The 25,508-nt window shown below is 43.9% G+C and overlaps 1 protein-coding gene across 2 annotated transcripts in view; it reads left to right on the top strand.

Moving 5' to 3' along the window:
- The window catches only part of fmnl1a (formin-like 1a), a 198,385-nt gene that overhangs the window by 98,588 nt on the left and 74,289 nt on the right, over nucleotides 1-25,508 (top strand). For both annotated transcript variants that reach the window (XM_067969082.1, XM_067969083.1), the window contains exons 3-5: nucleotides 16,282-16,362; nucleotides 16,732-16,805; nucleotides 18,534-18,617. In XM_067969082.1, the coding sequence (XP_067825183.1) occupies nucleotides 16,282-16,362; nucleotides 16,732-16,805; nucleotides 18,534-18,617 (239 nt within the window). The remainder of the gene's footprint in view (nucleotides 1-16,281; nucleotides 16,363-16,731; nucleotides 16,806-18,533; nucleotides 18,618-25,508) is intronic.

The following is a 25,508-nucleotide window of genomic DNA, read 5'->3' as shown; positions in this document are numbered from 1 at the left end:
AGATGATGTGGTCGTTCATTCACTTGTTCTTTGTGGTATTTTGCTGTGTGCTAACTGACTACTGGGTGCGCTTGTGTTCTCTATATATAGAAAATATGTACTTGGGCACAGGGAGCACAATATTGAAATTTGCTGATGACTCAAAAGTAGTGGGCTTGGCAAACAACACGAGCACTGTACAAGACCTCAGGGAGGCGTAGGCAGATTAGTGGGCAGGCAGGTGACAGCTGCAAATGAATGTGGAGAAGTGTGAGGTAATGCATCTTAGGAGGAAAAACAAGGATTACGAGTATACACACAATGGAAAGAGGCTAATAGGTGTGGGTGAATGGTGAGACCTAGGCGTTCCAATACATCATTCCCTGAAAGTGCGAGTGCAGATAGATAAAGCTATTAAACAAATCAACAACATTTGGGGTTTTATAAATAGGGGCATAAAGTACAAGGGAGAAAAAGTAGTAATAAATTTGCACAAGGCAATGATTAGATCACAGTTAGCTCAATGTGTGCCGTTTTGAATGACCCATTGTAGAAGGAACATTAAAGCCATAGAGTGCATGCAGTGTAGACTTACTGGGATTATATCAAGGGTGAGAAACTATAAGTATGAGGAGAAACTTGAAATACTGGAACAGACAAAACTAGGAGGAGTGGGCAAGAAGGTGGCAGATGGAGTATAATGTGGGGAAATGTAAGGTTATTCACTTTGGAAGAATAGAAAAGCAGAATATTTTTTAAATGGTGAGAAACTATTAAATGTTGGTGTTCAGAGAGAGCTGGGTATCCTCATACAAAAAACACAGAAAGTTAGCGTGCAGGTACAGCAAGCAATTGGGAAGGCAAATGGTATGTTGGCCTTTATTGCATGGGGATTGGAGCACAAGAGTAAGGAAGTCTTGCTACAATTGTACAGGGCTTTGGTAAGACCACACCTGTAGTACTGAGTACAGTTTTGGTCTCCTTATCTAAGGAAGGTTACATTTGCCTTAGAGGCGGTACAATGAAGGTTCATTAGATTGATTCCTGGGATGAGAGGGTTGTCCTATGAGGAGAGATTGAGTAGAATGGGCCTATACTCACTGGAGTTTAGAAGAATGAGAGGTGATCTCATTGAAACATATAAGATTCTGAGGGGGCTTGACAGGGTAGATATTGAGAGGTTATTTCCCCTGGTTGGCAAGTCTGGAACTGGGGGACATAGTCGCAGAATAAGGGGTCGGCCATTTAAGACTGAGATGAGGAGGAATTTCTTCACTCAGAGGGTTGTGAATCTTTGGAATGCTGTACCCCAGAGAGCTGTGGATGCTGAGCCATTGAGTATATTCAAGACTGAGAGAGATAGATTTTTGGACTCTTAGGGAATCAAGGGATATGGGCATCGGGCGGGAAAGTGGAGTTGAGGTCGAAGATCAGCCATGATCTGATTGAATGGTGGAGCAGACTTGAGGGGCCGTATGGCCTACTCCTGCTCCTATTTCTTATGTTCTTATTTCTTAGAGGTAATTAAAATTATGAAGAATTTTAACCAACTATTTCCTCTGGTTGGAGAGTCAGTGTTGAGGGGTCATCAAACTAAAATTGTAACAAAGAGAATGAGTGGAGAGGTTGGAGAAATGTCTTTATGCCGAGAGTCACTGGAGCATGAAATGCTTTGCCACAGGGAATAGATAAGGCATTGGCCGCTGCATTTTTTAAAGGAAAAGTAGATAAAGACTTAGAGCAGATACAGGGATATGAGGATTGAGCAAGGCAGTAGGATTAATTTTGGATTGGTCTAGCAGAAAAGCCAGCACAGACACAATGAGCCGAATGGCCTCCTTTCTGTTCTGTAAATTACTGTGGTGCTCTGGTTCATTTTTATTAGCCTACTGCTCTAAAAGCAGGCAGTAGGACGTGTGACTGATGCCAGCAAAGGTTTCCATGCAACTTCCTTAATGACTAAACCCTTCCTCAATATGGTCCAGACCTCTACAGATGAGAATAATCAAGTGTAGGGAACCTGGCTGGTGTTTCCCTCCAAGCATTCGGAGATCAATGCATTCATGCACACACATCTATGATCTATTAAAAAATCTTGCGTCAGCACGTATTCCATTATAAATTGCTTTGACCACATTAAAAATGGAAGCTGCCTATGTAAACATGTCACACTTGTAATTACAGCTTCCTGCCAGTAGTAGTGTAGTAGCACCTCAGTTTTGCGCCTCTCAGCTCTTCAGCCTGTACTGCAGAGGCTCCAACCAACTCGACTTCTCCACTTCGCAAATTGCTGCAAGTTTTGCGATTTATCTAAAAATAATATCGAAACAAATTTAAAAATGAGGACCAAATGTATGACTTTAAAATGGGGTCTGTTATTATGTCCAGGCAAATTCATTTATTCCACACCCTCTAACCCCACTTAACCTAAAGACTATACTTCACCTTGACTCTCGTATGTAATGTTTAACTTGGAGCACGCACTTCCTGTACTTGCTATTTCTGTCATGCTTTCGTTTATTTTACAATATAAAGCGGATGGCCGATCCGATCCCGTCAGTTTCCCGCTGAGCAGGTAAGGTTAAAATTACCCCCGTATCCTGCAGCCTACTATGAGCAATGCCATGGGAGATGCATTTACACACTCACAAAAATGACTTGCATTTTTATAGTGCCTTTAATGTTATAAAACGTCTCAAAGTGCTTCACAAGAGTGTTATCTCTCTCTCTCTCTCTCTCTCTCTCTCACACACACCACTTTATCTTGGTCTGCATGGTGTAGTACCACACCTCCTGGCACATTCACTTACTGAGCCATTGGGGACAACAAGACTCCCTCTTCAACTAGCCCAATGCCTGGATAAGACTCAGCTTATCACAAAGAACCCTGCAAGCTTCTGTTAAAAAGTAAAATCATTTACTTATTTATAGTGATTGAAGAAACTTCTTAAATCAGAGCTGCGCTGCAGGAATACTTGCTTTAAAACAGCAAAAAGGCAGAGATTTTATGCCATTTGTGTTGTTCCGAGTTATCTAGATCTGCCCAGTGCAGGCAATGGTCCTGGTACTCCGATACCACTGACGACAATTGCCATATCTCAGGGAGGAAGGAGGAAGCCAAACGTTTAGCAACACAGTGTTAGGACATGTCTGGAAATCAAATCTGTTGTACAAGCCAGATGTTTGAACTCCCCAGAGAGTCATTAATAATATTTAAGCACAATACTAAGATAAGAAACCAAATGGAGGGCTTTCCTTAGTCCTTCTTATCTGGGATTCCAGGTACTGTTGCTGTGTTAAGCCTGCCATGAATTTAAACTGTTGCATTCAAACAGGGTGCACATATCAGGCATGGTTACAAATATCTCATCAATCACATTTCACTTTCTACTAGGTTATCGGAGGTTCCCAGTCTCCAGTTATAAATGCATCTTCAGCGTACAGGCTTTGTGTGATTATATTGGGACTTACAATGCTTTGGGTTTTTCCAATTAGGGGGCGGGGGTCCATCGCCCACCCACCCACTCACCTCTGCGGTTAATAGAATCTTCCAGAAACAATTCAAAACCTCTTTGGATCTGTTGGTTTTTTATGAAAGTTATGCTTCAGGAACAAAAGAAAAGCCCATTCTCAGTACCTGCCACACCCTCAATGTTGCAAAGATTTGATTTTAAAAAGGGATTCAATAGGGTAGATCCTGAAAAACTTATTGAGGGAATCCAGAGCAGGAGGGCATAATCTTAGAATTACAGGCCAGGCGATTTAGGAGTGAAAGCAGGAAACACTTGCTCACACAAAGGGTAGTGGAAATCTGGAACTCTCTCCCCAAAAAGGCTGGGTCAATTCAAATTTTCAAGACTCATAGATCTTTGTTAGGTAAAGGGTATCGAGGTATGTGGAACAATGGAGTTTGAGGTACAGATCAGCCATGATCTAATTGAAATGCGGAACAGGTTCGAGGGGCTAAATGGCCTCCAATGTTTCTATTCTTTTATCCGAGAAATTGATCTATATGGTGAAAAGCTGAGGCCCCAGTACTGGGGAACACCACTTGTCAGATTCCACCAATCAGAGTGCCTACTCTCTGTCTCCAACCTCCCAACCGATTACCAACAGCTTTGAAGTTGTTAACGCGGGTGTTTACTTTGCCTATTTAAGAGACGACTGACTTCATGAAAAAGTTTTTGGCAATTTGTTTTCTTTGTTTTCAGTGATGCAGACCCACGCTGAAATGTCATTCCCCCCCCCACCACACAAGCACACCCACACAAATGTTTTTCATGAAGACAGGATGCTGCAGGAATCCAATATGAATCTCACTCTTACACTTTGCAAAATAGGCACAATTCAGCACTGAAAGTATAATAATGAGGGAGAGATTAGATATTCTTCTGTGGCCTTGTCTGAGTAATTGCTGTCTGGCTGAGGAGTACAATACTCCTGGGCCTTGTTTCATTAAGTACCCTCTTGTTGGAGAGGAGAGCTCTCCAATGTCTTTCAGTCATTTTATTCTGGCTGCTGCTTGGAGTATTCCTGGAAGTAAAGGGAATTAGGGGTTATGGGGAGCGGGCAGGAAATTGGACATGAAGCTGAGTTCGGATCGGTCAATGCCCTGTGGGTGGCGGAGAGGGCCCAGGGGCTATGTGGCCAGGTCCTGCTCCTACTTCTTGTGTTCTTTAGATTTGTGGTTGGGATCAGATCAGCCATGATCTTATTGAATGGCGGAGCAGGCTCGAGGGGCCGATTGGCCTACTCCTGCTCCAATTTCTTATGTTCTTATGATCAGAGGAGCTCATTTGACGCCAAGAATGGTAAAGATTCTCCAAATGCACGCTGCTCCCCGCTCTCTGCTTAACGCTGGATGCATTTAAAGGGAATCTTGATAAGTACATGAGGGAGAAAGGAATAGAAGGATATGTTGATAGGGTGAGATGAAGTAAGGTGGGAGGAGGCTCGTGTGGAGCATAAGCACCAGCATAGACCTGTTGGGCCGAATGGCCTCTTTCTGTGCTTTGAATTCTATGTAATGACTTCTCCTCATCCCTCACTCTCTCCATTCTACCAGTGGCAGCTGTTCATCAGTCACTATGCTCCTGCCCTCTGGAATTCTCTTTCCGGTTCCCTCCACCCTTCCACCTCCCTCCCTGCTTTCAGAAATCTCCTCGAAACCCTTCTCTTTGACTGTGCTTTCCATCCGCAAACTGGCCCCTTCAATGTTTCCCCTTTTCTCCAAGCTAAGTGTCCATTGTATCCTTTCCCTCCTTATTGAAAAGTAACCTGAGACATGAGGAGTGCTTTATAAATACATATTGCTGCTAAAGTTGCTTCTGATCTCTCTTTCCAACTAGAAGTCTTGTGTATGGAATGTGTCATAAGTTAAATTAAGGCAAATTAAATAATCATTAATCACTCTCAAATAACCACTACCTGTTTTCATTCAAATGTGGACAGGAAAGAAAAGCTTCCAATTCACAAGCCAGCGACACACACAAAACCAGCCAATCAACTCCCAAGTTTTTTTCAACGCTCCCAAGAGCCAGCAACCGTCAAAAAGTGAAAAGACATTTTTCCTCTTTTGTTGAGTGGCCATTTTTGTTTCTCCAGCCTGTTGACAATCTACACCTTAAAAATAAAAATTTGTAACAAACACATTAGAAACTTAAATAATTGACAAAAATAACTGTAAATTTAGCAAATCTGATTATTCCTTTTTGGGTCAGAAAATACCTCGCAACCTGTGAGAGGTTTAATTAATTTAAACAGGAGGTGCGGCCTCCTCTTTAATAGTGGCATCAGCTGCTTCCTTTTATGGATAGCACTATATCCTTAAAACTCTCACATATCTTACTCTTCGCACATCCCTTCCCACCATTTATTTTCATTAGAAAAAAGCTGATCAAGAAAAATGTGGTCTAAAAGTTTTTAAGATAATGTAGAAATGAACTGGTGGATGGGTGCAGAGAGGCATTCGCGGTAAAACCTGCACAAGCAACTGAACTTGCCCCGACGTGGGCACCGTTTCACTTGGCCTCAGGACCTTTCATAGCCCTACAATGAAGCTGCTGGCGGGACATAAAAAGAATTATTATCCAAGCACTAATTCTCTTCATGTCACAGCAGCAGTTCTGTTGTATAAAAGACGCTGAGGCTAAGTGAAATGGTGACCCACTCTGTGGGTGGTTGCACTGGCACCGACAGTGGTCTTGATACCTTGCCCAGGTGGCCGTCCTGCGTTTGTGAGCTTGGGCGGCTTGAGTCACCTGATTCCCACACATGTATGTTCGAGCGGAGATCACTGGTGTGACAAACAGAGGAATAAACAGCGTACTGCACTTCCAACACATCAAGGCCAGCGATTGATGTCCTTCTTACACAAAATTGCCGACCAATCAACTCCATATGTTCAGATCCTGGCCAGCTGACTTTGTATGGTGACTCCTCGTGAGGCAATTATGAATATTTAGTTGCAAGGTGACATAAGCCTAAGGAGAAATGTGCTGTTTGTTCTCTCCTTTACAGTCCCTGGCTGCATGGAGTCTATCACAATGTGATCAATGTTCACAGAAGCATCTTGTTTTACACTGAGCATAATCACTCATTGCAATAAATGACAAAATGCAAGTTACTGAAGTTAATTATCAGTTAACAGGCTGAACAAGGTGACACACTCCAGAACATGTAGAATATTGTGTAATCGTCAGTGGCTGACTGATCTTTCACCCGCATGGGAGGCCTGCTTTACTTACTTGTGATTTATAGTCTGTGGTTCTTGAGAAAATTCTCCCCTAATACACATGTCCTTGTTATAGAACATATTTCATGAAGAGTCAGGAGTACGGTTTATATCCCAGCAGCAGGCGAGTGAATGAGTTACACCAAGCTCCGTGAGTGGGATATAAAATGGATATATAAGTGGGATATAAAATGACGCTTCCTCATCATGCATTGAATGGTAGAAAAACGATTAGTTTTAAAAGGACAAAACCCAGAAGTTCTTCAATTTCCCAAATTTTCTCCGCCCCTCTCCTGGAAGGCATTGGCTATTGGCCGTCTTCTCATACCTCACCCAATGGGCTAGTCTTCAAGTGTAAGCCCAGGTAGTGAGTGCCAGCAGGATATTTAACCAAGAGGGTGAGGGTCGGGTGGCGGGGGGAGTGCTACAAGGCTAGGTCTGATCCTGTCCCCCACAGACACACAAACACACTCTCACTGGATGGTGATCAGGAGTGGGAACCTTGGATGATTTTCCCATCCTGAGCTCATGGGCGCCGAGACTAGATGCAGAACCTCTACTTTTTTTTATTCATTCGTGGGATGTGGGCGTCGCTGGCGAGGCCGGCATTTATTGCCCATCCCTAATTGCCCTTGAGAAGGTGGTGGTAAAGTTAGTGGATTTGTCCCTCCCTCTCTTTCCCCTGTCTCCCCCCCCCCCGCCCCCCCCACCCCACCACCACCCCCAGCTCCAGCACAGGGATACTGAGGCCAGTTGTAAACTACTACTTCTCAGGCTGAGATCAGCTCATTCAACCCAGACTAGAGATGGAACTCAGTTTTGGCCCAGTATCACCAACAGCTTGCATTTATGTAGCGCCTTTAACGGAGTAAAACGTCCCAAGGCGCTTCATAGGAGCGTAATCAGACAAAATTTGACACCGAGCCACACAAGGAGATATTAGGACGTGTGACCAAAAGCTTGGTCAAAGAGGTAGGTTTTAAGGAGTGTCTCAAAGGAGGAGAGAGAGGTTTAGGGAGAGAATTCCAGAGTTTAGTATCACAGTGGAAGGAGAATTTACTCACCAATCCAATTCTAAACTACTCTGTGAAGAACTCTGTTACTGTGTTAGAGTGAGGAACTCCCAGCCAACTTTTATTTACATACCGTGATGAGTACATTTCACTGTTTCTTTTCTTAGTGAATGTTGTCCAGTAGACTTTGCCTCTTTTATCACTGCCATCAATAGGAAGGACTGTGTTTCGCCTGTGACTGCAGATCACGCAGGGGCCGATAATGCAGACCTGGATCAGCAGCATGCGTCTGGTGGGAGGGTTGATGGGGAAGGAACATCGAGTGGCAGCAACCATTGAGAGCTACTATCTCCCCTTGCAGCATAGAGTTGTGTTTTTTTTTTAACTGGTGGGGTCACAAAGTTCCCATTGAAGAATAGTCCAATGGAGGCCAGAAACACGGTGGGGGTAAGATGGTGTAAAGGAGAGGGCCAACCTGGATCAAAATTCCTCTCCCCATCTGCTACCCATTCCAAACAGGCGCTTAGCGTATTCATGTGCTACTCAGGTGCTGAGTCACATTCTGGTGTGATTCCCTAATATAAATATTTTCTGGGGTCTTAATGAGTCTTGGCTTGGCTTCAGTGCATCAAATGCCACCCGTGCCCTCTCCATTATATTGTCAGCCCCACTGTTTAGAAGTGGAAACATACTGGGATCTAACATGACATTTAGAGTGCTGTGTGTTCTCAGCAGATTTGCTGTGCTTCATATAACTGCAGACTATAATTAACTGCATATACATAAATGATCATTTCACTGCCCATAAATTAATCGATGTATAAAAAACTCAGGACTCTGCGTGACACGACTGGTTAGGACACTGCCATTTTAGCTGTGGGATCTGGGTTCAAATCTACCTTGAACTGATGGGATGACAGGCAGCCATAGAGACTTCAGCTGGGGCAGTATCTATCCAAATCCTTGTGGGTAGAAGTCAAAAGTCTCGGTTCGGCCTGAGTTAGCATTACGGGAGGAGGCCATAGTACAGCTGGCGCGGGAAATGGAAAGTTGCACTGGTTTAATTGAGTTACCCTTCTGATGCTGCAGTAAAGGCAAGTTTTGGGATAGAGCAGAGGCAGCTTTGCTGTGCATATAACCTGTGCTGTACTTGACCTGGTAGTGCTCACTGCCAACATTGGGTGATGAAAGTGTATCAGATCCTTCATGTTGATTGGAATAAAACTCACCAAAAAACAAAAAGCTGTAAAATAACCAGGACGACTGGCTATAAGTGAGCTCACAATCATTCTATTCCTTGGTTCCAGCTGGTGAGAAGCCGCAAATTAGCAACGGGAGGTTATTCTTGACACAACAACATTTATATAGCACCTCAGGGATGTATGGGAAATGGACACTGAGCCAAAGAGGAAGAGGGGGGAAGGGGAGGGGGGGAAGGGGAGGGGGGAAGGGGAGGGGGAGGGGGAGGGGGAGCGGGTGTCCAAAAGCTGGGTCAGAGAGATGGGATTTAATGAATGCCGATAGAGGAGAGGAGGGAGCTGGAGTTGTAGAAGGGCATAGCGGGAGAATTCCAGTGTTGGACCTGGGTGGCTGAAGGCATAGCCACCAATAATGGGGCGACAGTTGGGGGGCGGTGGGGGGGGGGGGGTGGGGTTGGATGTAGAAAAGGCCAGAGTCAAGAATGGAGAATATGGTAGGAGGGGGTGGGGGAGTTGCTGAGGGCTGGAAGAGATTACACTGATAGGATGCAAAAGGCCATGGAGGGATTTAAACAGAAAGATGAGAATTTTAAATTTGAGGCATTGGGGGATTGGAGCCAATGTAGATCAGCGAGGACAGAGGAGATGGGTGAATGTGACTTGGTGTGGGATAGGATACAGACAGTAGAGTTTTGGATGAGCTGAAGTTTACACAGCGTGAAGGATGGGAGTCCATTGAGGAGAACATTGAATTAATCAAGTCTGATCACAAAGTGACCAACATGTGGAATGGACTTCTGGATCGGGTAATGGAAGAAAAACAACTGAAATCATTTTAGAAACAGTTGGCTACTGTGACAGGGAACTGTTCTGGATGGATGAGCTAGAATGAATTGAATGGCAGCCTTCACCCGTATCTATCTTGTGATCTTGTGCTGAAATGAAATATAATCATTCTAAGGGAGTTGTCTTCTAAGTAATGACTTGTGTTTGGGGCAGAGAACAGATTATCTCTGTCCCTAAGGTGGAGAGATGCCTTGCAGCTGTTGCAGGAACGAGTTAGACAGCATGAGTGCACACGGACAGTGACAACAGGCCAAAGGCATAACGTTCCCATTTGAGTTCACAGTACCTGCGAACAGGTAATCTGATCCCAAATAGAAGGCACCAGCATTACAAGATTAAGATTCTATGACCAAGTAATTTTAGACTCGGCAACAGCTTGCTGCTCTGCAAATGTTGCCTCATTATAATAACTAATTATGAACAATCAATGGCGGTTAATTAAAGCTCGTGGAGGTATCTGGTAATCTTCCATCATTTAGCCATTGATAAAGGAGAGGGGGGTGGGGAGATAAGCAGCATAGTCTAGCCCATGCCTGAAAGCAGGGTTCAGATCTGTGTTTATTGACAATGGCAGTACATGTAGATTTATGTTTTGGTTTGGAGCACATAAAAAATCAGTGACACAATTGTGGATACAGATGGGTCCTTTTGATCTGCCAAAGTGAGGAACATTTCATGAGCATGAAGATTCAGCCAAGTTCTGAAGGCGTGAGGTGTAGCTACATTTGTTGGGTACAGCAGCCCCCAGAAGCCTTGAGTTGTCACAAAGCCTTCATTTACTCTGATACAGCCAGTGCATTAAATAAAACATGTAAAATAAATACTGGGATTAAGAAAGGAGGAGTTGAAAGTTTTGCACCATAACAGCAAAATTATAGGGGGTTGTAAAAGTCATCTGGACCTCGAGAAGTGGCAGCTTCATAGAATCATAGAATCATAGAAGTTACAACATGGAAACAGGCCCTTCGGCCCAACATGTCCATGTCGCCCAGTTTATACCACTAAGCTAGTCCCAATTGCCTGCACTTGGCCCATATCCCTCGATACCCATCTTCCCCATGTAACTGTCCAAATGCTTTTTAAAAGACAAAATTGTACCCGCCTCTACTACTGCCTCTGGCAGCTCGTTCCAGACACTCACCACCCTTTGAGTGAAAAAATTGCCCCTCTGGATCCTTTTGTATCTCTCCCCTCTCACCTTAAATCTGTGCCCCCTCGTTATAGACTCCCCTACCTTTGGGTAGTCCTCTCGCCTCTGGGTCAGAAGATTGTGGGCAAAAACCTCACTCCAGGACTTGAGTTCTAAAGGGGTGTTGCATTGCGAAAATGTTTGATTTTGAATGAGAGGTTGAAAGAGATTAAGAGGTTAAGGCCCCATCTGCCTGCATAGGTGGACAGAAAAGATCCCGTGGGACAATTTGAAGAAGAGCTTGGAGTTCTCCTGGTGTCCTGGCCAAAATTCATCCCTCTGCCCAAAACCACCAGAAATCCAATAAGGAATTCAGTAGCAACTTCTTTACTCAGAGAATGGTGAGTATGTGGAACTCGCTACCACATGGAGTGGCTGAGGCGACTAGCATAGATGCATTTAAGGGGAAGCTAGATAAACACGTGAGGGAGAAAGGAATGGAAGGTTATGCTGATGGGGTGAGACGAAGCAAGGTGGGAGGAGGCTTGTGAGGAGCATAAACACCGGCACAGAGCTGTTGTCCTTGTACAAGAAACACAAAAAGTTAACGTGCAGGTACAGCAAGCAATCAGGAAAGCAAATGGAATGTTGGCCTTTATTACAAGGGGCTTGGAGTACAAAAGTAAGAAATAATTGTACAGGGCTTTGGTGAGACCTCACCTGGAGTACTGTGTACAGTTTTGGTCTCCATATCTGAGGAAAGATATACTTGCCTTAGAGGCGGTGCAGCGAAGGTTCACTAGATTAACTCCTGGGATGAGAGGGTTGTCCTATGAGGCGAGGTTGAGTAGAATGGGCCTATACTCTCCGGAGTTTAGAAGAATGAGAGGTGATCTCATTGAGATATATAAGATTATGAGGGGGTTTGACAGGGTAGATGCTGAAAGGTTGTTTCCCATGGCTGGAGTGTCTAGAACTAGGGGGCATAGTCACAGGATAAGGGGTTGGCCATTTAAGACTGAGATGAGGAGGAATTTCTTCATTCAGAGGGCTGTGAATACTGAGTCGTTGAATATGTTCAAGGCTGAGATAGACAGATTTCTGGACCCTTGGGGAATCGAGGAATATGGGGATCAGGCAGGAAAGTGGAGTTGAGGTCGAAGATCAGCCATAATCTTATTGAATGGCGGACCAGGCCCGCGGGGCCATGTGGCCTACTCCTACTCCTGTTTCTTTTGTATTAATGGCCTGTTCCTGTGCTGTAAAATTCTATGTATTCTATGTACTTGGTTGTAAAGCACTTTGGGATAGGACATAGAAAGACACTATATAAATGCAAGTCTTTCTTCTTTCTCAAAAATGTATTGGAGCATTCTCACCATGCAATTATTTTTAGTATTAAGTAATGGCTGGGTTAACTCTTGATTTTTATGGGTGCAGTAAAGTCTACTCGGACTTTGAAGTCAACCATTATCTGCAAATACCTTCTATGGAGTTGAAGATCTGATTACGACAGGAGAGAATCTCTCTGCTGTCTATTGCTCAGTATTGGAGGGCTGGCTGGGATGCAGATTACCACTTCAAAGGTGGATGATCCATCTCTGTCTAGGTGGGCTGCTTAACGATTGCTAATGCGCCCAGAAACACCTGATGCTAGGTGTTAGAAACACCTGATTACTGAGCTGTGAGAAGGAGAGGGAGATAATCACTTGGAGACTGCTGACCATGGAGGGAAGGGGTGAAGGTTGTCATCGATCAAATCATAGATGTAATGGGTGTAAACATCACATCACTGTCAGACAATTTCTGTGCCTTTAAGCCCTATTGTGCTTGACAATTGTATTTAATTATAATATTCCTTTGTCTGTTCAAAGTTCAAGGCAGAGAACGGATATAACTGTTGCTCTATATCTAGGGCTTTGAGTGAATCTCTGCTTCACCAGGCTAGTAGAAACACTGTCAATATCCGAGTTTACATACAGGTTTTTCCTCACTGATGTGCATTCTAAATTATGAAAATGATCAACATTTTGAGACGTTTACTATTGAGTACTGTTGCGAAGTCAGTTTTCTCTTGCCGTAACCTAGTGTTTGCTCTTCCTTCATATAATTTTATTCCTAAATAAACTTGATTTGTGATTTGCAACCTGATATAAGGTCTGTCAATGTATTTTGGAGAGTTTGAGACATCTCATATTACTTCGAGTTACCTGACCACTATAAATAAAAAGTAATCGAGTAATTAAATGGTGCAAAATCTCTGATATAATTAACCAAAAGACTGTAGCTCTGATATTAGTATATTGTATCAGTTATTTTTATGACATGCACTGTCAGGGATAAACTTCCTCAATCCTGCTCCTAGATAGTGCCCACAAAATGAGTGCAATGCAAAGGAAAAATGGGTGCTAATTCTCTACTCCCAATTTACTCCTGAATAGCACTGCACCTGAATTTCCTCCATGGCTTTTCTGGTGTCTGCACCTTACTGAGCCTGAAGAGAGTGCTGCACTGTAAATTAAATACAAATGACGTCAGAGACATCTGCATTCAAATTTCCCCTATAGTGTTTAGGGGTAAACTGCACCTTAAAAAAAGTACGTGCTACTAATTTTAGAGCTTCCATTTCGACTCTTAAGGGACAGGCTGGTAATTGCAAAGAAAGATCTTTATTTTTGACAGCTGGACTGGTGGCAGAACTCTGTTGGTTTTTTACACTTAGTGATGGAGGCTACGTTCAGTACCTTGTTGCTCCGCCTTCTTTTGCGATATGCCTTATTTGGAGGCAAATGAGGGGATACAACCATAAGCCCCCTTGACAGTCGCTGAAGAAATTTCTCCTTAGCCACAGACACCTGTTTGCCTATCATTCCGGATCAGAACAACTCGCTGCGTTAAAAAAAAATTCTCCTCATCTCCCCTCTGGTTCTTTTGCCAATTATCTTAAATCTGCCAGTTTCTCCCTATTTACTCTATCAAAACCCCTCATATGTTACATTCCTGAGAGGGTGGGACCATGGTGCCGGCATAAGTGACATACTGTGGAGGAGTAGAAGGTTTTCTCCGTTTTATGAACCCATTGACACAGAACCTGTTATGATTTTGATGCCAACAGCACATGAAGGAAATCTCCCTTGTGCGTCATAAGTGTTTCTTTTACACCTGAATCTCTAATCGGGTACAAATTTGCATTGATAGCTTAATCTGATTCCAGAACGAAGGGGACTGTGTCAATTAAGTTCCTTTGGATTCTCTCCAAGTACAAACCCACCTCAGGTGGTGGTGCATTAACTCCTGATTTACGGTGACACAGTCATTTCAAACAACACATGGTGCTTTATTCAAGCTCCAGTAGGATGAGGTGTCCTGCAAAGTATCCTGAAATTCCAGAGCCCGTTTCTGGCAGAGGAAAATCGGGAGGAACCATGAATGCCCAAGGTCCGCTTGATGCAATTTTCAGGCAGGTCTGTTAATGGACCCAAAATATAGTTGCCTGTTTCGGGGGGTGGTGGCTGTTTAAATATGCAAATTGGGGAACTACGCCATTACAGGAGTACAGATTTTGAAGTACAGATGGGTAGAGCGTGCATCGCAAACACTCTGCTCACGGACTGCGCGGTGAGCGGCCATACCAGCGGTCCTTAAAGGGACCATTGGCGGCCAATCCAACAAAGAGCCCCAAATTCATTTTCCATTTATTTCTGTGGGGCCAGGAGATAGGAGTGTTCCTCATAGCTCCACAAAAATGCTGCGGCCCACTGCCGGCTCGTCCTCCCCCCACCCCCACCCCCAACTTTGTACGATCAGCACCCTCTCCGCCAGGCCTGACTTACCAGCCAGCTCAGTGAAAGGGCAGGCCGATTTCCTGCCCTCCCACAACTAGCGAGCTAGAGCAGACCACCCGGTTGGTACCTGCAGCTCCCTGGAACCACTCGAATGAGGCCGGCGCCTGATGATGTACACTTCAGCCTTGACCATGCCTGTTAATCGGCTTCTGCCTGTGGTTGGACTTATTATTTATAAGGTCGTAATTCGACTTCGAAGAGGACAGCTAGAATATCAGCTCATTTTCTGCAGTGAGATCTATGATGATTGATGAAACCAATTTAATGCTGTGAGTGAGCGTCCTCAGATTGAACAATGGATCCCTGATACACCAGGTTGGGGATCTTGATTCTTTAGGCGAGACTTCCTCAACTGGCGTTTTCATTCAGCATCAGCGACGTGATGGGCCTTATAGTAGGAGCGGTCTTCGTGGATGTTTTCTCGCCGTGCTTTCCCATCTTGAGCAAGTTGTTACCGCTCATGGATGTCTATTTTACGTTGTTCTAGAGTGCCTTTTAAAGCAGCCTTTATATCTCTTTTGGTTGGGCTTAATAATTACTGGAATCCAATCCTAATTATGTCATTCAAAATGAAAAAAAAACTATGGTTTTTAAGAAAACATCTGAGAGAAACATAAGAAGGTGAAGTTCGCTAACCATCAGTCTCCCTTAATGCTGCACGCGGGAAGTCGAGACCATGTGTAGTCTTCAGATGCAGTGGGTTAGAGGGTTGGGGATAATTGGGCCAGGCACCAGGCTTCATTCTTTCCCCATTTGAAAGTCATACATTCTCTTCAATCATGATATAATCATTTGATTTTAGATTACTATTTATGGTTAGATAGCAAAACATAGAGCAATTTGAGAAGCAGGGAAGTAATTGGTGGGGCCATATGAACACAGGAAAAGGAGTAGACCATACAGCCCCTCGAGCCTGTTCGCCATTCAGTTAGATCAAGGCTGATCTGTACCCTAACTCAATTGACCTGCTTTGGCTCCATAATCTTGGAGCCTAAAAGCTTCTCTTGCCATCCAGGCCAAGGAGTTACTACAGCGTCACTGCTCTTAGTAGAACGTAATTACAAGATGACAAGTTTACATCGGCAGTTTCCATTATAAATGTTGATGGGAGGGGATGTTCAACTTTGCCACAAGGGCAGAGTGGATCGCCCACCAGTTGTGGAACCTGTCCGATTTTCACCCCATTGAAATCAATGGAAATGAATATCGGTCAGGTTCTACAACGGATGGGCAATCCGCTACGACAGGTTACCGACCAGGCAGCAATGTTGAAAATTACCTCCAAGATTTATAATGGGGAAAAAAGTTGACATAGAAACGTAACAAGAAGAAGTAAGGTTTTGTAAACAGAAAGTGTGTAGAAATGCAAGATCTTTAATATTGGTTGATTTTACAAAGGTGACTCTGTATAAACTAATATTTCAATTGAAACCCATACTGAGCAGGTAGTGTGCACTGTTATTGTACAAGACAGTAACGTTACTTCAGTTGTCTACTGTGCTGAGGATTTTGCTGACTGTTATTTCATTCATTGCAGGAACGGTTCCAAGTGAAGAATCCTCCGTTTGCTTACATCCAGAAACTAAGGGGATTCCTGGACCAGGGTGGGGTCAGGAAGGTAAGATGCCAGGAACCAGTTTAAGTAATTCAAGCAAAAATCTGGAACCAGTCAGTACAGCCACTGCTTGAACTGTAAGGAGATGCGAAGCATGGTGGTAATTGGCAAATGTTCCAGCTGCGTAAAATGGCTTCTCTGGAAGCGCACGTACTGCCCTGAATTCTGGCTTGCAAACCACGAAGTCATGTTCTTCAGACAATATATTGGCAATATAGGCGATGACAGCAATACTAATACTAAAGTGTTTCAATAATATAAGAGGGGTTATCAGTCCAGAGTGTCCCATGTGTGATTGAGGAATGACTTTCTGTTCCAGAAACAAGCACTAAAGAACTTTCTCATTTTTCTTTTTCATTTCAACTTCTGTAGTTCAAGAGACGAGTCCAAGAGTCAACCCAGGTCCTGCGAGAGCTTGAAATTTCATTGCGGACCAATCACATCGGGTGAGTGACACCCGCTGGCATTTTAAAAGCTGTGTGGTATATTACTTTAAAGATGAGAAGTGTATTAAAATAAAATTTGCAGAACAATAGTGTCCAGGGCCTCTGTTTTTCAAAACCTCCTGATTATGAACCAGTCACCATCAGATAGAACTGAAAGCCAGTGAGTACCTTTGTGCTGTCGGCTCTGGAGTTTCAGGTTTTATGATACCAGTGATCATAACCTTTGACCTTTTGCCCAAGAAAGTCAATTAACTTGAAACATGATGTTATCTCTCAGTGTCAGGTTCAACAAGCATCTGGAAGTCAGCGGTAGTCCAAGAACACGTGCACAGGGATTTGGATTGCAATGGAGCTCTCTCAACACCTGAGAGCAAGATCCCAATCGTCGTTCATTGTAGTTGGAAGATCATTTCCCTCTACTTTTTTTATTAACTGTTTCCCTAGGCCCGTAGGCCATTCACTCACTGTGGCTGAGGGAGTGAGATGGAACCCTAAACTGGGCTGTTTCAATCCAGTCACTGGATCACATGGGCCCACACCCGAGGTCTGCCCCTCATTCTCACCAGGGTTGATATGTGCGTGTGGATATTGGGCGAGGACAAGATGTGATTCAGCGTCCATGGTCCAATAGTCTGCTGACTTTCACTGCCTAGGCTCGCACGTCGAGAATGGCTGCCTCAGTGAGGTACTGGCAGAGTCGGCACCTGCGGAGATGTACCACAATATGACTCAGCTCCTTCAGGAGAGAAAGGTAGAAAAACAACAAAGCAAAAGATAAAGGCAAATCAGAAAAGGGGCTGGAAGGGAAAGAAACAAGTAAACAAAACTGATGCTATTAATAGGCAAAATGTTCAAGTCGGCCCAGGTTGAAAATGAGGAATTGAATGGCAAATTGAGGATTAAGTAAAAACTTTTTCTTCCAAAGGGTTAACAGGAGGATGTTAAAGATATCATGACACCATTTGAAGAAGAGCAGGGGATTTTTTAAGTGTCCCGGTTAATATTCGTCCCATAACCAACACCAGCAGAAACAGGCCACTCATCTCATTTATTGTTTGTGGGATATTTGTGTGCAAATAGACTGCTGTGTTTGCCTACATAACAATGGTGGCTGATTGATGAAACACTTTGTGATGCCCCGAGGTTGTGATAAGCTACTCTGTAAACGCACTTTCTGTTCTTTATGATGTAACTTGTCATCTAGTGCAGTGAAGGCTGAGTTGGTAGAAATACTCCTGAAAGAACTAAATGGTTTATGAACCAGGAGAAATGTGAGGGCGTTAGGCTTGGAACAAGAGCTTCGGAAATCTCCTCGAAGCCCAACTTCTACCACCGTGCCTGCAGTCCCCGACCCGAGCTCTTTTCCCTACTCCTCTTCCGACTCTTGTTCAGCAACGATACCCTCATGAAGTGTTTTGGAACATGTCGCTACGTTAAACGCAGTGTACACGTATGAGTTGTTGTTGCTGTGCTGTGTGTCAGATGGCATGAGGTTTGTGAAGTGTAAACTCAGCTACTCCTGAGAGTAGGTGTGACTGGCTGGAATATTGGAACGGCAGGAGCATAGTTTCCATTTTTTAGGGATTCAGAGCCTAGAAATGTCCAAGGTGGGATAAGACCACTGAGGTCCATCTGGCTGATCCCAGTGTCATTTTGGGAAATTTCCTGTTTAGGCACTGTCCCAATGTACTTGAGTCTGTTTAACTGCTGACTTTTCCTTCCTCATAGGTGGGTGCAGGAGTTTTTGAATGAGGAGAACAAGGGTCTGGATGTGCTGGTGGAGTACTTATCTTTTGCACAGTGCGCTGTCACGTAAGTACACCGGGATCTTTACCGAGGGCTTCATTTTATTTACTGCCTGCACTCCCTCAGTCAGCTCAGTCATGTTGTTTTCTAAACTTATTTCTTCTGTAGTGTAAAATGAACCTAGTCTGTCTCCTTGGAATGAAGGCAAGACTGAGTCCCTTATACTGTCACTGTGGTGAAGGGTTTAAACATGAGACCCGATTCACAACTTAGGAAGTTAGGAATAAGAAGGGAATTTTGGATTGTGTTTTAACCTCAAGAGTAAAAGTGTTGTAGGGTGAGGGAGGGCCACAGAAGTGGGCAGTAAAAATGAGTTGAAGAGACAATTAAATGTGTTTTTGAGTAGAGAACTCACCAAGGAATAAATGGAGAAGTCAGTTAGTTGGAGTTGATCTCTGAAAAGAGAAGGGAAGCATTGGGATTGTTGGACCAAACAACCTCTTCCTGTTCCTAAAAATGCTTCTATGTTGTAAACATATACTTTACTTATAAATTCCCTCTTCCTTATTTTAAATCATTTTCTTCGGTGTCTTTAAAGTTATGACTGCACCACTCTCCATTTTTAGTCTCTGCTAGTGACAGTGTCACAAGAGTGAGAGGATGGTCTGAGTCGATGTGCCCTCTGGTTTTCACCTTCAAGTCATCATCTCAATGATCAGGTTGAGATTGAGAACTCACAGTGTGGGGAGTCGTGGACTTGAACCCACATCTCACTGCCATGTGGAAGTCCGCGATGCACCTCTAACCTGAACCCACAGGGGATGAAGAGCTTGGTGCTAATCGATGTTTCTGTTGACTTTCACTGAGCTGATTCAGGTGGCTCAGATATGAGTTGGAATTCAATGATCTGAAGGTCCATTTGAGTTGAACACTCAATTTGGCTCAGTTAGTAACACTCTCATCTCTGGGTTACCCTACAAAACGAAATCAAGGCTGGTACTTGTGAGCTGCTTTCCTTCAAATGAGATGTCCCATCTGCCTGCTCAGGTGGACATTAAAAGCTGTAATGGGAAAATGGTAGGGGTTATACTCTGGAAGAATGAGATCAAAGAGCCTCCATCTGAACCTGTCTTGTGGTCTAAATATTCGAACGGTTGCTGGTTTCCTTGACCTTGTGTTTGGAAGTGATTTCTCATCTACCATGAGGCTGTTCATGTGTCGGGCAGTTCTCATGAAAGCTCCTAGCTGAAATGTTAATCCACTTTCTCTTTCAGATACTGGCTGACCTGCTCTGTAGTTCCAATACTTGCTGTTTTTATTTCAGGACTGACTTACCAGCCTGTTGCACATAGTGTGGGGGTGGAAAGTTAGTGGCAATTTAAATCCAATGGTTTACAGCACCTTGATACTCTAGTTTATTCCATAATCCCCAGCAGATTACCTTCAGTTAGGGTGAATGCCATCTCATGGGTTCAGGGCAGTGCTGCTCAGGATTAGACTACATAGCAATATGAGTTTGCTGACACCACTGAGGTTCAGAGTTCTCTTATTTTGCAGAAGTGAACAGATTTACATCAGCATTCATAGTAATTTGAGGGCCCTTTCCTGTCCAAAAATAATACTGGTTCTGTATACTACACAGACGCTGTATGTTTACACAGCAGATGACACAGGTTCTCCATATTACTCTGACACATTGGGGCAGAAATTGGACCTCATCAGGGACAACAAGGCCCAATTTCAGGGACCAACGTCCTGTGCCCCAAGGATGCCTAAAAAATGTCCGAACCGAAATTGGGTCGGGCCATATTTCAAGCATCTGGGGCAGCCACCTATAACATGCGTTAGGCCCCTTGTATATGCTAATGAGGGACTCAACGCCTGTTTTAGGACCAATCAGGAAAATTGGGCTGCCCTGATGTCGGGCCTGCAGCCACTACCAAAAAGGTTGGTAAAATTATATGTTTTTTTAATTCATGTGAAGCAGGAGTGCTCCCCGCAGCTCCAGAGCTGCCAGCACGATCAGCCCCCCTCCCGCTGACCTCCCACCCTCCCACTTCATGTTACTTATCTGAGAGCCACTACCGGCGAGGCAAGTGGCTTGAAATTCTTTTTCGGGGATGGGCAAGCTGCCTGTGGAGGTGCAAAAGGTACAGCTCTCACAAATTAATGAAATGAGGCCCGAGGCCCAATTTTGGGCCGGCCTCAGGCCTCCCTGTGGGAGGACGCACTGCCTGTGTGATTCTGGGCCCAAAAACTGACCCAGACAAATTTTTACCCCTGTGTGTTTACGCAGTAAACAATGACACAAAGGCTGTAATGCATAACAAAGCAGTTACAAATTAAGGCTCTGCGATGAGTTCATAACCCAGAATATCATCTCTACCCCCAGATGGAATACATCCATGTAATCCACACGCTCCAACCTGGGTTATACCGTGTGCCGTACAGAGGTATTCACGTATTTAAGTTCTTACTTTGCTAGGAGCGGATATCCTGGTGAACAGTAACGGACGAGAGATTCTCATGGTCGAATCACATGATTTGAACTGAAGAACTATTGTATGAATCGAACTGCACTGATAGTACATTTGGTTCATGGCCCATTACAGTGGTGTAGAATCCTTTGTATATATTATGCAGAGAGTTACACAGGCTTTGTATTATAGCCAAAAGATTGCACGTCCAGCAAACTCTGTGCCTGGGAATGGCTGACTGCCAAGGCAGAGCCAGCCCATAGCACATTGAGCTGATGTGCACAATTCTGCAGGGTCGGATCATTTGAATAATTAACATCTACTTCCAGCACAGCTTTGACCTTCTGCTGACAGTTAACCAATGGATGTGAAATATTTGTCAGCCTTTCCCAAGAGAAAGAAATGTCAGGCATAAACAAAGGAGGGATCCCCTGTTTGGCACCCCATTGGCAGTACACCTTTACTGTGAGGAGGTGATGGCCAGACCTAACAGGTTGTACTGCATGTGGGTGTCATCTACGATGTTCTTCTCCCCAGGAAAAGTTCTGTTGAGCTGATGCCTCCTTTCTATAAGACCTTTGTCACTTGCTTAATGCATACAGCCAATTGACTTGTTTGGCACATGTCACCTGAGGTGGCTTGGAATGATCTAAGGGTGTTAAATTTTAATGCAACAGTGACCTTCAAGTCCGCAGGAAGAGCTGTCCCTGTGGTACAAGTTGCCTGCAGATCGGCTTGGGATACGGGCAGCAGAGTTTTCGATGAGCTCAAGTTTAGGGAGGGTGGAAGATGGGAAGCTGGCCAGGAGAGCATTGGAATAGTCGAGTCTGGAGGTAACAAATAGTGAATGAGAGTTTCAGCAGCCAACGGGCTGAGGCAGGGGCGGAGACGGGTGACGCTACGGAGGTAGAAGTAGGCGGTCTTTGTGATGGAGAGGATATGCGGCCGGAAGCTCAGCTCTGGGTCAAATAGGACAACGAGGTTGTGAACAGTCTGGTTCATCCTGAGCCAATGGCCGGGGAGGAAGCTGGAATCGATGGCGAGGGAACGGAGTTTGTGGCGGGGATCGAAGATAATGGCTTCAGTCTTCTCAATGTTTAATTGGAGGAAATTGCGGCTCATCCATTGTCGGACAAGCAGTCTGACAATGCAGAGGCAGTGGGGGGGGGGGCGGGGTCAAGTCGAGAGAGATAGTGGTCAGGTAGAGCTGGGTGTTGTCAGCTCAATATTAGAGGCAAGCCCCATAAGAACTAAATATACAAAGCTTCTTGATGGAACAGTGAACCTATAAGCCCATAGGAAATAGTCACGGTCATCAATTGTTCACATAATTATGATTGTATCAGAATCTCTCTTAGCTAGGGTATAAGGGGGTGCAGAACCTGCCAGAACTGGTCACTTCTCATTTCCCTCTTTAAACTGGCCACATTTGTGCACTTGATGCAATGCTGTACAACTCACCAACCTAAGAGATCACAAAATGGTCTTCAGAGGAATTACCACTTCACGAGGACAATTGGAGCTGAACAGCTCAGTTTGCCACAACAGATAGGCAAACAGATACACTAAGCTTCAATCGGTAGAGTTTGACTGTACCCAGGACGTATCTAAGTCTGGGATCAGTATTACTTATTCTCTTTTATCCTTACCTGTCATGCATATGATTTGTCAGCTCCCAAATCCTCGGCAGATCTGTTTGAAATGCAATTTTTAAAAATTGATTTTGCAGAAATTTGTTGGACTCTTCATTGGATTACACAGTTTAGTGGAAACTTCAGCTCAGGAAGACCACTGGGCTTCCCCTTAATCTTCTCCACTATGGTGAAAACAACCCTAGTTTCTCAAGTCTCCCGTGATTGTTAATTGTATCCATATGATTTATATCAATTAGTGTTAATTATATTCTGGTGGTGTGTATCAATTGGGGACTCTCTTGTAGCCATTTATATGAGAGCTTATCTAGAGGGTGTACAGTGGGTAATATGGATCTCTGTGAATAAAGGCTTGGAAGCAACTGAAGACCAGGCTCTAGTATTCTGTCCTTCACCACCTGGCTATCCAATTTATTAGTGATAACTATATATTCTTATCCCTATATCATTCTCAGGAATCTACTTTGCAACTTTTCCATGGCTGTAATATTCTCTCTATAATGAGACCTTTTCTTTCTCCTCTAATTGTCTTTCCTTCTACTCCTGAACCTGTTAGCTCATGCTGTGGTACAGTTCCACTGGTATCTCATTCTGTTCTTCATGTGTCCAGCTAACTAATGAGTGTTGAGAAGATGTCAACCTGATTCCGTCCTTGCTCAATCTCCATATACACACATTTTCCTGGATAACAATCAGAAACGGAACTTTAGATGATTCCCCTGCCTCTTTAGCCAAGGCTTGTGAGGCCACTTGTAGCATCCCCATCACCAGTGCATCTGAGGTCAGCTAACTCAGTGCAGAACAGCGACCAAAAACCTGGGATCATCCTTGCCAGTTTGGTTCAGCTGCACATTGTGCAGTGCACATGCAACAAAAACAACAACAACTTGCATTTATATTGCTCCTTTAACGTAGTAAAATGGCCCAAGGCGTGTCACAGGAGCGTAATCAAACAATATTTGACACCGAGCCACATAAGGAAACATTAGGACATGAAAGAGGTGGTTTTAAGGAGCATCTTAAAGGAGGAGAGAGAGGTAGAAAGACGGAGAGGTTTAAGGTGGGAATTCCAGAGCTTAGGGCCCAGGCCAACCAAACCATTCGAGTAGCTCCCTCCAAGGCATTTTGTTCACACGAGCTGGTGAGAAAGTGCGACATTATCTAAGAACCTCAGAAACTCCTATTTTTTTAAATAGCACCAAAAAAACTGCAGGTTATTTACTCTTTCACAAGTATAAACGGTCTTATTGGATAGAAATTACTGTCAGTGATGTTATTGTGCGAACAATTAACATGCTTATACCGAGTTAAGTCATATTTTTTAATGGATTAACACCTCTTTTTGAATAGCAAGGAGAGAAATTTGGACCGAGTCCATTAAGTGTTCAAAGGATAACATTGTTGACAGTAATTTCTACCCTTGTATGTGTGAGTGATTTTTAGTAGTGTCTTACACAAGTAAGAGAATCATTGCAATGTACCGTTAATATCAGTCTATTTATTTGAGAGACTCAGAAAGTGCTCTGGGACATGCCAACCTCGCCAGGTGCTCAGTGATCGTTCAGTTATTAAGAATTGTTATTTTCACTGCAGCTAAATGCCTCGCACATATAGAGAAAGCAATAAGATTATATACTGAATCATTTATCGAGTGGCAAACCATAATGAGGAACAAAATAACCAGAATATCATAATGCTGTACAATACCTTATACTTTTATCACCCTTCAGCTGCATTGTGGCACTTAAACAAGCCAGCTCGACACCCCCACCGCATAGCAGTAAGAAAACAAATTAAAAATAGTGTTGGTGTGTATTGTGCATAATGACACCAGCTGGCAGTGACTTGAAGGCACTAATTCAATCTCTGCGTTCTGCTGGCGTTCATAAACCACTTGGACTTCACTCTTCTGGTTCTTGGCTGATTTATGGACCTTATTATGAATAGCACTGGTTTACGGCTTCTCTGAAGGTATCTCAGTGAGTTGTAGCCGTGATTGTGTCAGGTATGATTAGCCTGGAACAACATTGTATCCCTGATTGTGTCAGGTATGATTAGCCTGGAACAACACTGCTGCATTCAGCCCCAGATTTTGACTGTTTTTGGCCATATTTTCCATAAAAAATATTGTAGAAAAAAATTAACGTTACAGCATTCAATGAAAACAATGTATTAGAGAGAGAGGGTCTCCTGTATTGTTAGACATGTAGTGTGGAGATAGTCTCCTTCATTAATGTAGAACAATGTTTTATAGAGTCTCTTTATTCTAGTTCAACAGTGCATTACTAAGACAGTCTATTATTACAGAACAAAGTGTTATCGAGAGGGTATCTATTATTAAAAGAAAAAATTTGTATGCACAATACAAGCTCCATCGATGGTGCAGTTGGTAAAGGCAGCATGGTCTGTGGTGAATTAGCTCAGATTGGATGATGTTTTGCACTCAGTTGGCCTCAGTTCCCCAAGCTAGAGATTAGCCAGGGTTCCTGCTCTTTGGTTTCACTTGATGTAAGTGTACACACATGGACATTGGATGAAAAAATGATCAGGCATTAATCTACGGCCTAACTCCCCCACCCCAGTAAACAAGCCAGCCGACTCGGACACAAATAGTGGACGCTGAGCTGGCTCAAAGTTAAGTTCATGGAGGAGGGGTGAGCATGAGTCGACAGTGGCCTGCAGTATTATTGTGGAGGCAGGAGGAGTAGTCCTGCTCCTCCTGGCTCTACGTTAAGGTTACCTGCCGGTTTCTGCCACAACCTCCAGCGGTCTCTTTATGGACCTCTGGTTAGGCCGCTGTGGAGCCTGATAAACTAGTCGGAGTTTGC

This window comes from Heptranchias perlo, chromosome 30 (assembly GCF_035084215.1).
Source record: "Heptranchias perlo isolate sHepPer1 chromosome 30, sHepPer1.hap1, whole genome shotgun sequence".
Lineage (NCBI taxonomy): Eukaryota > Metazoa > Chordata > Chondrichthyes > Hexanchiformes > Hexanchidae > Heptranchias > Heptranchias perlo.
Note: the sequence above shows the minus strand (reverse complement) of the source record. Positions and strands in the feature narration are given on the sequence as shown.